Below are 16485 nucleotides of genomic sequence, written 5' to 3'. Positions count from 1 at the left end.
TAGAATTACAGAATAGAATAGAGACTAGAATAGAATAGAATTACAGAATAGAATAGAATGGGATGGGATAGAATAGAATAGAATAGAATTACACGCTAGAGTAGAGTAGAGTAGAATAGAATAGAATAGAATATTGGAATGAAGGATAGAGTAGAGTGGAGTGGAGTGGAGTAGAATAGAATAGAATAGAATAGAATAGAATATATGGAATTAGAATAGAATAGATTAGAATGGAATGGAATGGAATGGATTGGAACGCAATGGAACAGAACAGAACAGAACAGAATAGAATTTTATTGGTCAAGTTTAAATGGACACACAAGGAATTTGTCTTGGTGCACATGCTTTCAGTATACATGGGGCTACCTTTGAAAAGTGTTCGGAAACTCCAGATCGTGCAGAATGCGGCGGCGAGAGCCATCGTGGGGCTTTCTAGATTCGCCCATGTTTCTGCAACACTCCACGGCCTGCACTGGCTGTTCATCGGTTTCCGGTCACAATTTAAGTGTTGGTAATGACCTTTGAAGCCCTACATGGCATTGGGCCATAATACATCCAGAACCGCCTTCTACCGCATGAATCCCAGCGGCCGATAAGGCCCCACAGAGTTGGCCTTCTCCGGGTCCCGTTGACCAAAAAATGTCATTTGGCGGGCCCCAGGGGAAGAGCCTTCTCTGTGGTGGCCTTGGCCCTCTGGAACCAACTTCCCCCAGAGATTAGAACGGCCCCCACCCTCCTTGTCTTTTGCAAATTACTTAAGACCCACCTTTGTCGCCAGGCATGGGGGAGTTAAGTTATCCTTTCCCCCTAGGCTATTACAAGTTATGCATGGTATGTTTGTGTGTATGTCTGGTTTTTTTTATAATAAGGGTTTTTTAGTTGTTTTTATTAATTGGATTGTTCATGTTGTTTTACCACTGTTGTTAGCCGCCCCGAGTCTGCGGAGAGGGGCGGCATACAAATCCAATAAATAATAATAATAATAATAATAATAATAATAATAATAATAATACGTAAAAGAAAAGATAAGTTCCTCAAGAATCATAAGGTACAGTACAACACTTAATGATAGTCCGTGTGCAAATATGCAATCCATTCATATTAGGAACCCGTCAATATAAGTGGCTTTTGATAGAGGAGGAAATCAGATTTTGCCAACTTCAAGAACGGTTCCATTCAGACAACCCCTTTGCCCTCTGTGAGGCTCCGGGGATTTCAAAGGAAAAACAGCCTTACTTATGGTTAAAAGGATCAACGGGTGAACTTGAACCAGAAATGCCCAGGAGAACTATGAACGAAACACAGGTCAATCAGAGTTCCATTCGTGCATATGAATGGAATTGAGTTAGTCCCCAACTTACGACCGCAATTGAGCCTAACATTCAAGTTTTTCTTTAATTTCAGGTTGCTTCTCTCCATCTATTTTTCTTGTGCCCTCTTCTTTTCTGGCAGCGCTTCTTGGAAGGCTGCTGTCACATCACCCCTGGTTCTTTTCTCTAAACTGACCATATCCAAATCCTGCAACTGTTCTTCCTAGGTTTTCGTCTCCGGGCCTTTAATTATCTTAGTTGTTCTTCTCTGCATTTCTTAAAACATCTTTTTTGTAAGGTTTTATAAAGTGCTTAAATGCTTTCTGTGCGCAGAGACAGGACGGTGCGCTTAATACATCCGGAACCGCCTTCTACCGCACGAATCCCAGCAGCCGATAAGGTCCCACAGAGTTGGCCTTCTCCGGGTCCCGTTGACCAAACAATGTCGTTTGGCGGGCCCCAGGGGAAGAGCCTTCTCTGTGGCGGCCCCGGCCCTCTGGAATCAGCTCCCCCCAGAGATTAGAACGGCCCCCACCTTCCTTGTCTTTCGCAAACTTCTTAAGACCCACCTTTGTCGCCAGGCATGGGGGAGTTAAGTTATTCTTTCCCCCCTAGGCCATTACAAGTTATGCATGGTATGTTTGTGTGTATGTTTGGTTTTTTATAATAAGGGTTTTTAGTTGTTTTATCAAATTGGATTGTTATATGTTGTTTTACCATTGTTGTTAGCCGCCCCGAGTCTGCGGAGGGGGGCGGCATACAAATCCAATAAATAATAAATAATAAATAATAAATAATAATAATAATGTTCCTTCTGTCTCCATTTCAGGGTGTGCTTTCCTGACCTACTGCGCCCGAGACTCCGCTATCAAAGCTCAGACTGCCTTGCACGAACAGAAGACGCTTCCGGGGGTAAGTGTGAGAATCCGACAATTTTGCAGCGGGAGGGGGTGGGACCATTAATCTTGGAAGGATTTCAGTTTTGCGGCATGTGCCAAAATGTGATGGGAGGAGAAATAAATGTTCCTGGGATTTTTCGCCCCCCTTGGTGTTAACCCTGCAAGGTAGTGCAGGCAAATTTCCCATCAATTTCTTGCATTTAATTACAGTGGTACCTCTAGTTAAGAACGTCTCTACCAGTGATGCCTCGTCTTACAAACCCCTCGTCATACAAACTTTTTGAGATACAAACCCGGGGTTTAAGATATTTTTGCCTCTTCTTACAAACTATTTTCACCTTACAAACCACCACTGCCACTGGGATGCCCCACCTCCAGACTTCCGTTGCCAGTGAAGCACCCGTTTTTGCGCTGCTGGGATTTCCCTGAGGCTCCCCTCCATAGGAAACCCCACCTCCAGACTTCCATGTTTTTGTGATGCTGCAGGGGAATCCCAGCAGCGCAAAAATGGGCGCTTCATTGGCAATAGAAGTCTGGAGGTGGGGTTTCCCAGTGAGAGGAGTCTCAGTGAAATCGCAGCATGGCAAAAACACAGAGGTCCGGAGGTGGGGTTTCGAGGACTTCGGTGTTTTTGCGATGTTGCGATTTCACTTATGCTCCTTTCGCTGAGAAACCCTATCTCCGGACCTCCGTTGCCAGCGAAGCACTCATTTTTGCGATGCTGGGATTCCCCTGCTGGGATTCCCCTGCAGCATCACAAAAACACAGAAGTCCGGAGGTGGGGTTTCCCATGGAGGGGAGCCTCAGGGGAATCCCAGCAATGCAAAAACGGGCACTTCGGCTGCCAAAAGGGGTGAATTTTGGGCTTGCACGCATTAATCGCTTTGCCATTGATTCCTATGGGAAACATTGTTTCATCTTACAAACCTTTCACCTTAAGAACCTCATCCCAGAACCAATTAAGTTTGTAAGACAAGGTATCACTGTACTTAAGAACTTTTCTAGATAAGAACCGGGTATTCAAGAATTTTTTTTGCCTCTTCTTAAGAACCATTTTCTACTTAAGAACCCCAGCCCAGAAAAAATTCCCAGGAAATTTGAGAGCAGCACGAAGGCCCGGCCAGTTTCCTGCCATTCCCCCTTTAATCTCGGCCATCTCAGGCTTTTCTGGGCTGCCATAGGAGTCTTTCGGTGGCACTTAAGGAGGCTTTGGCAGTCCAGAGCGAATGGAGCGTTTTCTTTTCTCTGGGCGCTTGGAGAGGGAATAAACCACTTTGCTGTGGTGGTTCCCTCATGCTGCCTCCCATACACCCGGCGCGAGATTGCCTCCTGGAGCATCTGGGCACGGAAAGGCAAAAGGGGATGCTTTGTCCCGGCCAGATCAGTTCGGCTTCAGCCAAAGCAAGGAGTCACCACAGCGGAGGAAAGGCACCGGCTACAAAGCGAGCGAGCGAGAGGAGAAGGGAGCCCTTCAGCATGGGAAGGAAGGGGAGGCAGGTAGCAGCAGCAGCAGCCAGGTTATGGGAGGCAGCCTCGCACCAGGTGTTTTGGAGGTGCATACTACTCTTCGCTGCCTCAGAGTCCCTCTTTTTTTTTTTAAGAAAATTTTTATTTACATATATATACAAGTATTACAAACGTAACATAGACATACAAAGTTAAAACTCACAAAGAAAACGGGCGAGTGCGCGACAAGTCTGTATGATAATGTGAACTATGAACAATCTCTATGGCCTAATTTGAATAGCTTAATAGTAATAAATGCTATTTGGTGCTATTAATAGCAAAATTAACAAAAAGTATACAAAAAAAAGAAAAAAGAAAAAAAATAACACTCTTAATCAATATAGATACCTTAATCTCCTTGACATATTAAAATTTGTCACCAGGTAATTTTCTTTTATCCTTTAGCAGTTAAGTATGTTTATTTATTTATTTATTTATTTATTTAGATTTGTATGTCGCCCCTCTCCGCAGACTCGGGGCGGCTCACAACAGAATAACAGAAAACAATTTCAGCAAATCTAAATTTCTACTAAAAACATTTTAAAAACCCCATTTTCTAAGCACACATACGTTATGACGGCTTGGCCTTTTTCTTACAATCCAACAGTAAAATAAGGTGTTTTTTTTAAAGCCTTGAAGTTTTGGATTTTTTTGATTCCCCTTCCTCCTCCTCCTCCCACCCAAATTCCGAGCTTTAATTTCTTTCCTAGTGGGTTTGCACACATTATTTGCTTTTACATTGATTCCTATGGGGAAAAATTGCTTCTACTTAAGAACCTGGTCACGGAACGAATTATTATTATTTTTTTGTAATGTAAAACTGTTATTTTAGATTTTAATTATTAGATTTGTTACCATGTATTGTTTTTATCACTGTTGTGAGCCGCCCCAAGTCTACGGAGAGGGGCGGCATACAAATCTAATAAATAATAATAATAATAATAATAATAATAATAATAATAATAATAATAATAATTTCTTAAGTAGAGGTACCACTATATTTGAGATAGGATGACAAGGGACGTCTGAAAAAAAATCTGGTCTAAACCAGCGGTCCCCAAACTACGGCCCGCGGGCCGCATGCGGCCCGCTGAGGCCATTTATCCGGCCCACGGGTGAGTGACAGGAGCACATCTAATTTTCCATGAATAAAATGCGGTATTTTGTTAGTAACTAATATCAATCATCAACAAAGTTGCAAAAGTTTCATTACCGGACTCCATAGTGTCATCCCCAAACCCCCAACACTTTACCCTTAGATTATCTACGGTTGACCTATCCAGATTCCTAAGAGGTCAGTAAGAGGCGAGTACAAGTGCACTAGAGTACCTTCCGTCCCCTGTCCTATTGCTCTCCTATATCTCCTATACCTTTCTTCTATTCCTATATCTCTTCTTCTATTCTTTCATTGATATGTTCTATTCCTATATCTTCTATTATTTCTTAGATATATTTTACTATGAGTATCTCCTCTATAACCTTCATCATGTATTTTACTATGTGTATATTGATATATACCCACTAAAACCCTCATTGTGTATTGGACAAAATAAATAAATAAATAAATAATAAAATAAATATAATTTTGTCATCCAGTTACATTCATTTTCTTTTAATTAAATTCCCTCCTCAAAAAAGTACACCACCAATTATATTTCTAACTTATTAACCATTATGCCAAAGTGCTTCTTTCTTTCTTTATACATTTTTCTATAAGCCAAGAAAACCTCAGATGTTAACAAAAGAAAATTAAAAACAAAACATAAACATATATGAATTTCAGACTTCTTCCCCCCCCTCTAAATAGTACATTCCCATTTTGTTTTTTACTTTAAAATAAGGTATGTGTAGTGTGCATAGGGATTTGTTCATAGTTTTTTTTAATAGTCTGTCCCTCCAAGAGTCCGAGGGACAGTGAACTGGCCCCCTGTGTAAAAAGTTTGGGGACCCCTGGTCTAAACCTTCACCAATAAGTTCCAATTTTTCAAACACCCCAAATTTTAGCTTCTGTTTTTGCTGACAGAGCGTTTGGCCACCACATGCACCCCTGACACTGTTGTGATTGCTCCTTGTCCACCTCAGGTTATGTCAGATTCTGAGGAGGGTGAGCCAGGCCCCTGTGGATACCCTGGGCCAAAGGGGTTGCCAGCTGAGTGAGAGAATGAGAGTGAGGGAGAAAGTAACCTGAGTGAACCTGAGGTAACACTAGAAGAGGTTGATGTGAGAATGGGGAAGTGGTCCCAGTCAGAGGATGAGGAAGACATTGGAGTGGAAAAGCAGTGCATAGACCCTCACTATAGGAGATTATTAGATTAGATTAGATTTATTGGATTTATACGCTGCAGACTCGGGGCGGCTCACAACAATGGCAAAAACAGTACATAGTAACAAATCTAATATTTAGCAATCTAAATTACAGTTTTAGGTTAAAAAATCCATAAAAGCAACCCCAATATATATAAAAAACAAGCACACAATCAATTATACACCAAAACAACATGGGCAAGGGGGAGATGTTTCAATTCCCCCACGCCTGACGGCAGAGGTGGGTTATAAGAAGTTTACGAAAGGCAAGGAGGGTGGGGGCAATCCTAATCTCTGGAGGAGCTGGTTCCAGAGGGTTGGAGCCACCACAGAGAAGGCTCTTCCCCTGGGTCCCGCCAGATGACATTGTTTAGTCAATGGGACCCGGAGAAGGTCAACTCTGTGGGACCTAACCGGTCGCTGGGATTCGTGCGGCATTATGGAGAAGGCAAGAGGAATTAGATAGTAAAAGGTATGAGTGTACAGCCTTAGACTCCAGACAGTATAAAGGCAAAGGATTGTGGGAAATGGAGTTGTTCAATGGAAGAGATGTGAGGCTGGGTGTGTGTGATTGAACAAGGCTTAAAAACCATTATTTCTGCCTCAATAAAAGCCCTTCTCTGTTGGAGGATTGTTGCTCGGGATTTTGGTGAGCAAATCCATATGCTTAAATAATGAATGGACTGGTTATACAGTGTTCCCTCGTCCACTTCACGGTTCACCTTTCGCAGACTCGGTGCATCGCGGGTTTTTATAAAATATTAATGGGAAAAAATATATCGAGGATTTTCGCTACTTCGTGGGTTTTCTGTGGAACTTGCCCACCTGAAACATAGAAACATAGAAACATAGAAACATAGAAACATAGAAACATAGAAACATAGAAACATAGAAACATAGAAACATAGAAACATAGAAACATAGAAACATAGAAACATAGAAACATAGAAACATAGAAACATAGAAACATAGAAACATAGAAACATAGAAACATAGAAACATAGAAACATAGAAACATAGAAACATAGAAACATAGAAACATAGAAACATAGAAACATAGAAACATAGAAAACTGACGGCAGAAAAAGACCTCATGGTCCATCTAGTCTGCCCTTATACTATTTCCTGTATTTTATATTACAATGGATATATGTTTATCCCAGGCATGTTTAAATTCAGTTACTGTGGATTTACCAACCACGTCTGCTGGAAGTTTGTTCCAAGGATCTACTACTCTTTCAGTGAAATAATATTTTCTCAGGTTGCTTTTGATCTTTCCCCCAACTAACTTCAGATTGTGTCCCCTTGTTCTTATGTTCACTTTCCTATTAAAAACACTTCCCTCCTGAACCTTATTTAACCCTTTAACATATTTAAATGTTTCGATCATGTCCCCCCTTTTCCTTCTGTCCTCCAGACTATACAGATTGAGTTCATTAAGTCTTTCCTGATACGTTTTATGCTTAAGACTTTCCACCATTCTTGTAGCCCGTCTTTGGACCCCTTCAATTTTGTCAATATCTTTTTGTAGGTGAGGTCTCCAGAACTGAACACAGTATTCCAAATGTGGTCTCACCAGCACTCTATATAAGGGGATCACAATCTCCCTCTTCCTGCTTGTTATACCTCTAGCTATACCTGAGACGCTACTTGCCTATATGAGATTGTAAACAACACGCGATTGGTTGATTGATCGAGAAGTGACCAACCAGAGAGAACATAAGAACCTAAGAACATAAGAAGAGCCATGCTGAATCAGGCCAAAGCCCATCGAGTCCAGCATTCTGGGGCCCACCAATTGTCCATGGGGATCTTGAGCAGAAAGAGAAGGCAAGACCCTCCCTTTCCCTTGACCCCCAACAAATGGTACTCAAGGGAATCCTGCCTGCCTCAAAAATTTTGGCAGCCCCATCACAGGCTTAATCGCTATTTTGCTAAGTGATAGATTCCAATCCCAGCTGACTTCCTAAGTTGCGGTTTGTCTGTAATTGCGATAACTAAAGCTAATGGGAGCTGTAGTCCAAAACACCTGGCCAGGGTCCAGTCTGGGAAAGGGAGTTCGAAAGCAGATGTTTGGTTTGTCTTCGGTCTCATGTTCTTAGCTTCTTATGTTCTCTCTGGTTGGTCACTTCTTGATCAATCAGTGAAGCAGTGGATGTGATGTGCCGGTGCCTGGAGGCTGTTGGGGCCTGGATGGGTGTCAACAGACTCAAACTCAACCCTGATAAGACGGAGTGGCTGTGGGTTTTGTCTCCCAAGGACAATTCCATCTGTCCATCCATTACCCTGGGGGGGGAATTATTGACCCCCTCAGAGAGGATCCGCAACTTGGGCGTCCTCCTCGATCCACAGCTCACATTAGAGAACCATCTTTCAGTTGTGGCGAGGGGGGCGTTTGCCCAGGTTTGCCTGGTGCACCAGTTGTGACCCTATCTGGACCGGGACTCACTGCTCACAGTCACTCATGCCCTCATCACCTCGAGGCTCGACTACTGTAACGCTCTCTACATGGGGCTACCTTTGAAAAGTGTTCAGAAACTTCAGATCGTGCAGAATGCAGCTGCGAGAGCAATCATGGGCTTTCCTAAATATGCCCATGTCACACCAACACTCCGCAGTCTGCATTGGTTGCCGATCAGTTTCCGGTCACAATTCAAAGTGTTGGTTATGACCTATAAAGCCCTTTATGGCATCGGACCAGGTTATCTCCGGGACGGCCTTCTGCCGCACGAATCCCAGCGACCAATTAGGTCCCACAGAGTGAGTCTTCTCCGGGTCCCGTCAACTAAACAATGTCGTTTGGCGGGACCCAGGGGAAGAGCCTTCTCTGTGGCGGCCCCGGCCCTCTGGAACCAACTCCCCCCCAGAGATTAGAATAGCCCCACCCTTCTTGCCTTTCGCAAGCTTCTTAAAACCCACCTTTGTCGCCAGGCATGGGGGAATTGAGATACTCTTTCCCCCTCGGCTTCCACAATTTACGTATGGTACGTTTGTATGTATGATTGGTTTTTAAAATAAGGGTTTTTAGCTTCTTTAGTATTGGATTGTCGCACGTTGTTTTTATTAGTGTTGTTAGCCGCCCCGAGTCTACGGAGAGGGGCAGCATACAAATCCAGTAGAATAGAATAGAATAGAATAGAATAGAATAGAATTTTTATTGGCCAAGTGTGATTGGACACACAAGGAATTTGTCTTGGTGCATATGCTCTCAACATACATAAAATAAAATATACATTTGTCAAGAATCATGTGGTACAACACTTAATGATTGTCATAGGGGTCAAATAAGCAATGAAGAAGCAATATTAATAAAAATCTTAGGATATACGCAACAAGCTACAGTCATACAGTCAACATGGGAGGAAATGGGTGATAGGAATGATGAGAAAAACTAGTGGAATAGAAGTGCAGATTTAGTAGAAAGTCTGACAGTGTTGAGGGAATTATTTGTTTAGTAGAGTGATGGCGTTTGGGAAAAAACTGTTCTTGTGTCTAGTTGTCTTGGTGTGCAGTGCTCTGTAGCGACGTTTTGAGGGTAGGAGTTGAAACAATTTGTGTCCAGGATGTGAGGGGTCAGTAAATATTTTCCCCGCCCTCTTTTTGACTTGTGCAATATACAGGTCCTCAATGGAAGGCAGATTGGCAGCAATTGTTTTTTCTGCAGTTCTGATTCTCCTCTGAAGTCTGTGTCGGTCCTGTTGGGTTGCAGCACCAAACCAGACAGTTATAGAGGAGCAGATGACAGACTCAATGATTCCTCTGTAGAAAATGAAAATGAAAATCAACCAATCGTGTGTTGTTTACAATCAAAAATGGTTCCCCACCTCCTTGCTAAAGTTCAGTTTCTTCCTCAGCTATTTCTTGAGTTAGAACAGATGAGGAAGAAGTCCATTAGCCTTTCACCTCTGCTGTTTTGAAATATTTTCTTGCTGGCTTCGTTCTGTTATATTTGCAGGAAAATAAAAGTCATGGCTGCTTGACAGAGGTACCACCTGTGGGGGCTCGAAGGGAAACGGAAAATGTCAGATTCACATTCTGTGGTTTTAAAAATAAAATCTCTGGATTTGCGCGTGGGTGCACCTTCTCTCAAAGTCCTGCGCATAAAAATGCTCGGCCTGTTTTGGGGAACCTGGGGAGTCCATTTCTCTACAGGTAGTCCTCAACTGATGACCACAATTGAAGCCAAAATTTATGTTCATTAAAGCAGACAAGAGGTGGGTTTCAGCAGGTTCTGAACAGTTCTGGAGAACCGGTAGTGAAAATTTTGAGTACTGTAGTTCAGAGAACCAGTAGTTGAAATTTTGAGTAGTTCGGAGAACCAATAGTGGAAATTTTGAGTAGTTCAGAGAACCGGTAGTGGAAATTTTGAGTAGTTTGGAGAACCGGTAGTGGAAATTTTAAGTAGTTCGGAGAACCAATAGTTGAAATTTTGAGTAGTTCAGAGAACCGGTAATGGAAATTTTGAGTAGTTCAGAGAACCAATAGTGGAAATTTTGAGTAGTTTGGAGAACCGGTAGTGAAAATTTTGAGTAGTTCAGAGAACCAGTAGTTGAAATTTTGAGTAGTTCGGAGAACCAATAGTGGAAATTTTGAGTAGTTCAGAGAACCGGTAATGGAAATTTTGAGTAGTTTGGAGAACCGGTAGTGGAAATTTTAAGTAGTTCGGAGAACCAATAGTGGAAATTTTGAGTAGTTCAGAGAACCAATAGTGGAAATTTTGAGTAGTTCAGAGAACCAATAGTGGAAATTTTGAGTAGTTCAGAGAACCAATAGTGGAAATTTTGAGTAGTTCAGAGAAACAATAGTGGAAATTTTGAGTAGTTCAGAAAACTGGTAGTTGAAATTTTGAGTAGTTCAAAGAACCAATAGTGGAAATTTTGAGTAGTTCAGAGAACCGGTAGTGGAAATTTTAAGTAGTTCGGAGAACCAATAGTGGAAATTTTGAGTAGTTCAGATAACAGGTAGTGGAAATTTTGAGTAGTTCGGAGAACCAATAGTGGAAATTTTGAGTAGTTCAGATAACAGGTAGTGGAAATTTTGAGTAGTTCAGAGAACCAATAGTGGAAATTTTGAGTAGTTCAGATAACAGGTAGTGGAAATTTTGAGTAGTTCGGAGAACCAATAGTGGAAATTTTGAGTAGTTCAGAGAACCAGTAGTTGAAATTTTGAGTAGTTCGGAGAACCAATAGTGGAAATTTTGAGTAGTTCAGAGAACCGGTAATGGAAATTTTGAGTAGTTTGGAGAACCGGTAGTGGAAATTTTAAGTAGTTCGGAGAACCAATAGTGGAAATTTTGAGTAGTTCAGAGAACCAATAGTGGAAATTTTGAGTAGTTCAGAGAACCAATAGTGGAAATTTTGAGTAGTTCAGAGAACCAATAGTGGAAATTTTGAGTAGTTCAGAGAAACAATAGTGGAAATTTTGAGTAGTTCAGAAAACTGGTAGTTGAAATTTTGAGTAGTTCAAAGAACCAATAGTGGAAATTTTGAGTAGTTCAGAGAACCGGTAGTGGAAATTTTAAGTAGTTCGGAGAACCAATAGTGGAAATTTTGAGTAGTTCAGATAACAGGTAGTGGAAATTTTGAGTAGTTCGGAGAACCAATAGTGGAAATTTTGAGTAGTTCAGATAACAGGTAGTGGAAATTTTGAGTAGTTCAGAGAACCAATAGTGGAAATTTTGAGTAGTTCAGATAACAGGTAGTGGAAATTTTGAGTAGTTCGGAGAACCAATAGTGGAAATTTTGAGTAGTTCAGAGAACTGGTAGTGGAAATTTTGAGTAGTTCAGAGAACTGGTAGTGGGAATTTTGAGTAGTTCGGAGAACTGGTAGTGGAAATTTTGAGTAGTTCGGAGAACCAGTAGTGAAAATTTTGAGTAGTTCAGAGAACCAGTAGTGGAAATTTTGAGTACTTCAAGAGAACCTGTAGTGGAAATTTTGAGTAGTTCAAAGAACTGGTAGTGGAAATTTTAAGTAGTTCAGAGAACTGGTAGTTGAAATTTTGAGTAGTTCAAAGAACTGGTAGTGGAAATTTTAAGTACAGTGAACCCTCGAGTTTCGCGTGTTCAAGTATCGCGAAAGGGCTATTTCGCGAGTTTTCAACCAGGAAGTAAACTCCACCATCTGCGCATGCGTGCCCTTCCACGCATGCATAGATGGTGGAGTTTCCCCGCCGGGCAGAGGCTTCCCTGGGTCTTCCCCCTCTTGCCCCCGTAAGACCCCAGCGGCGGCGCGAGCAACGGCGTGGGCGGGCGGGCGCCACGCGCTTGGGGACATCCCAGCTCCGCTCCCCAGCTGGGGAAAGCGCGCGCGTTTGGGGACTCCCTAGATCCGCTCCCCAGCGGATCTAGGGAGTCCCCAAACGCGCGCGCTTTCCCCAGCAACGCGCGCGCGGTGGGGACTCCCTAGATCCGCTCCCCAGCTGGGGAGCGGATCTAGGGAGTCCCCAAACGTGCGCGCACCCCAGGCGCGAGCAACGGGGTGGGCGGGCAAAGGGCGGGCGGCAGTGGAAGCAAAAACACCATCTGCGCACGCGCAGATGGTGTTTTTACTTCCGCACCGCTACTTCGCTAAAAATCGATCATCGCGTGGGGTCCTGGAACGGAACCCTCGCGATGATCGAGGGTTCACTGTAATTCAAAGAACTGGTAGTTGAAATTTTGAGTAGTTCAGAGAACCAGTAGTGGAAATTTTGAGTACTTCAAGAGAACCTGTAGTGGAAATTTTGAGTAGTTCAAAGAACTGGTAGTGGAAATTTTAAGTAGTTCAGAGAACTGGTAGTTGAAATTTTGAGTAGTTCAAAGAACTGGTAGTGGAAATTTTAAGTACAGTAATTCAAAGAACTGGTAGTTGAAATTTTGAGTAGTTCAGAGAACCAATAGTGGAAATTTTGAATAGTTCAGAGAACTGGTAGTGGAAATTTTGAGTAGTTCGGAGCATCGGTAGTGGAAATTTTGAGTAGTTCGGAGAACCAATAGTGGAAATTTTGAGTAGTTCCGAGAACCAATAGTGGAAATTTTGAGTAGTTCAGAGAACTGGTAGTGGAAATTTTAAGTAGTTCAGAGAACTGGTAGTGGAAATTTTGAGTAGTTTAGAGTTTAGAGAAAAGGTAGAAAAAATGGATTCCCCCCCCCCTTTTTCCCCCCTTCTGGGCTCTGGTTATGTTTTTCCTATCGCAGTAAATGAGGTTGAATGTGTAAAATTTTAGAAGAGCTGTGCGTGCGTGTGTATGTGTGCATACACATGCAGTTATCTACTATATGATACATATTTTTGTGTGCCAGTATGTAATATGTATGTACCCATATGGCATATATACATAGAATTAAACAGTACATTTTGGATGTTCGGTAATAGTAAATAGGTAGGGAAATTGTATCTCTTTGAGGCGAGGAGAGGCCAGGCACCCTAACCCAAACCCTTGACGTGAGTGACGTCAAGTTGGCCACCTTTAAGCCAGTCACTTGACCTTTATGCCACTCTCAGTCACATGATTGTCAAGCCACTCCCAACTGGTCACATGGCCGGCAAGCCACACCCAAAAAATAAGCCACACCACTGGTACAATCATAAGCTTGACTTTTGGGAGATTTAAGTTCAATTGACAGGGCTTAGTTGGCCTTCCCCGATCTCAAAAAAACTTACCAGCCTCAGGACAGGTTAGTAGATGGCGGAAAGAAGACCACTAGAGCTAAATTAAGATACAGCAGAAAAACATGCCTTAAAGCCGTGATGGCGAACCAATCGCACGGAGCCATATCAGAGGGCACATGAGATTTTTATTTATTTATTCATTTATTCATTTGTCCAATACACAATACATATGGAAGAGAATAGACATGAAGTAATATATATGTAAAGATAATATGTAAAAATAGAGGAGAAGATATATGAGAGGGAGAAAATATATATGATATATGAGATAAAGGAAAGACAATTGGACAGGGGACGAAAGGCACACTAGTGGACTTATGTACGCCCCTTACTGACCTCTTAGGAACCTGGAGAGGTCAATTGTGGATAGTCTAAGGGAGAAATGTTGGGGGTTAGGGGTTGACACTATTGAGTCCAGTAATGAGTTCCACACTTCGACAACTCGATTGTTAAAGTCATATTTTTTTACAGTCAAGTTGGAAGCGGTTAATATTAAGTTTGAATCTGTTGCGTGCTCTTGTGTTGTTGCGGTTGAAGCTGAAGTAGTTGTTGACCAGTAGGAGATGTTGCCCTATGTCGGCTCCAGCACACATGTGCCAGGGATGGGCAGCAGGCAGGACGGGGTCGAACGCAGTTCCACCAGTGGAAATTTATTTATTTACTTATTGGATTTGTATGCCGTCCCTCTCCGAGGACTCGGGGCAGCTCACAACATAAATGAAGCTGTGTGCCCAGCTCCAGCTGACCATCCCACCCTCCCATCCTCCTACTCCTACTCCTCGGAAAGCGGCAGGAGTTGCTGTGGGCCCACTTCCTCCCCCCTCTTTTCTCAACAGCTGATTGGCAACCGTTTGCATAGCTACCCAGCCTGAAGCAAGGGACAACCCAGGAAGGAGAGTACAGGAAATGCAAAGCAAATTGTCACCCCGGAGAGTGACACTGGGGAAGTTGTAAGTCGAGGACTTGATGGTTCACTTGAACGATCGTTCAAGCCACTCCCACCTGGTCACATGGCCGGCAAGCCACTCCTACCCAGTCACATGACCATCAAGCCACACCCATGAAATAAGCCACACCCACAGTGTGGCAGTAAAAATTTTGGCTGCCCATTACTGACATGCACGTAGTGGCTAGCCGATTTTCGGTCTTGGGGAAGGTCATTTTCCCCCACCGGAGGCTTTCAGGGAAGTTTCCAGAAGCCCCAGAGTACAAAAAAACACCCAATGGGCAAACCGGAAGTTTGGAAAACAGACTTCCGGTTTGCATGCTGTGCTGTTTTTTGCACTCCAGGGCTTCAGGAAGCTTCCCTGAACCCTCCGGAGTGCAAAAAACAGCACAACGGGCAAACCGGAAGTCCGTTTCCTTGAACTTCCTGTTTGCCCATTTTTTCACAGTCCCAGGCTTCAGTGAGGCCTATGCGCATGTGCGGGGATGAAGGGGTTTGTGTGCATTTGCAGGGGCAGTGTGGGAGGTGTGCATGTTTGTGGGGAGGGAAGGGGTGTGAAGGCATGTCAGTACACGCACACACACTTTTTGGCAAACCCCCCCCCCAAAAAAGGTTTGTTTATTTATTCTTAATTTTTTTATTGGATTTGTATGCCATTTGCCATCATTGCCTTAAAGCAGTGGTTCTCAATATTTCTAATGCCGCGACTCCTTAATACAATTCCTCATGTGTTAGTGACTCCCATCCATAAGTCTAGCGCCAATTCTCCCAACAGAGCTTTAAGCTGATTGGCAGGAAGGTCATAGAGACACCCCTACTGTAAACGGCTGATTGGTCGGATTGTAAAAATATGTTCCAAGGGGCCAGAGTAGAAGCTTTAGTTCCTAACATCAGGGAAAATTTGTCTTTTCCATGGTTTTAAGCGACCCCTGTGAAACGGTCGTTTGACCCCCAAAGGGGTCCCGACCCCCAGGTTGAGAACCACTGCCTTAAAGGAAGGAGTTGAGCTATTTTTGCAGGCGATAAAAGCCACAGTGGACAATTCCTTCAAATCCCTGGGAGCCAAAGCTTCGTTCAAAAGAGACCCCCCAAATTATTATTATTATAAGTCTTCGGAGAGGGGCGGCATACAAATCCAAATAATAAATAAATAAATAAATAAAATTATTATGTCAATACAAAACAGCAAACGAGATCACTATGCTGGATTTCGTATTTCATCACCAGTCGGGCACTTCCCAAGCACCTAGGACTGCGTGATGTAGCGGCGAATTATGTTTGCCGATCCCAGTAAAGCGGCCTTTTGCAACTGACAGATGGAGATTTTGTCAATTCCGATGGTTTTCAAATGTCCGCTGAGATCCTTTGGCACTGCGCCCAGCGTGCCAAGTACCACCGGGACCACTTTCACTGGCTTATGCCAGAGTTGTTGCAGTTCGATTTTTAGATCTTCGTATTTCACTAATTTCTCTAGCTGCTTCTCCTCAATTCTGCTGTCCCCTGGAATTGCGATGTCGATGATCCATACTTTCTTTTTCTCCACAATCAGGATGTCTGGTGTGTTATGCTTCAGAATTCGGTCAGTCTGTAGTCGGAAGTCCCACAGTAGTTTTGCTTGCTCATTTTTGACCACTTTTTCGGGCTTATGATCCCACCAGTTCTTTGCCGCTGGTAAATGGTAGTTCCGGCACAAGTTTCAGTGGATCATCCAATTATTATTATTATTATTATTATTATTATTATTATTATTATTATTATTTAAATTTGTATGCCGCCCCTCTCCGTAGACTCGGGGAGGCTCACAGCAATAGTAAAAAACAATGTACAATACAAATCTAATATTTAAAAATCTAAAAACCCATCATTTAAA

The 16485-nt window shown here is 42.8% G+C and overlaps 1 protein-coding gene across 1 annotated transcript in view; it reads left to right on the top strand.

Moving 5' to 3' along the window:
• Window positions 1-16485, top strand: part of CELF5 (CUGBP Elav-like family member 5) — a 75246-nt gene that overhangs the window by 29606 nt on the left and 29155 nt on the right. The window contains exons 2-3 of the mRNA XM_070732208.1: window positions 2140-2226; window positions 15976-16004. Coding sequence (XP_070588309.1) covers window positions 2140-2226; window positions 15976-16004 — 116 coding nt within the window. The remainder of the gene's footprint in view (window positions 1-2139; window positions 2227-15975; window positions 16005-16485) is intronic.

This window comes from Erythrolamprus reginae, chromosome 1, assembly GCF_031021105.1.
Source record: "Erythrolamprus reginae isolate rEryReg1 chromosome 1, rEryReg1.hap1, whole genome shotgun sequence".
Lineage (NCBI taxonomy): Eukaryota > Metazoa > Chordata > Lepidosauria > Squamata > Dipsadidae > Erythrolamprus > Erythrolamprus reginae.
Note: the sequence above shows the minus strand (reverse complement) of the source record. Positions and strands in the feature narration are given on the sequence as shown.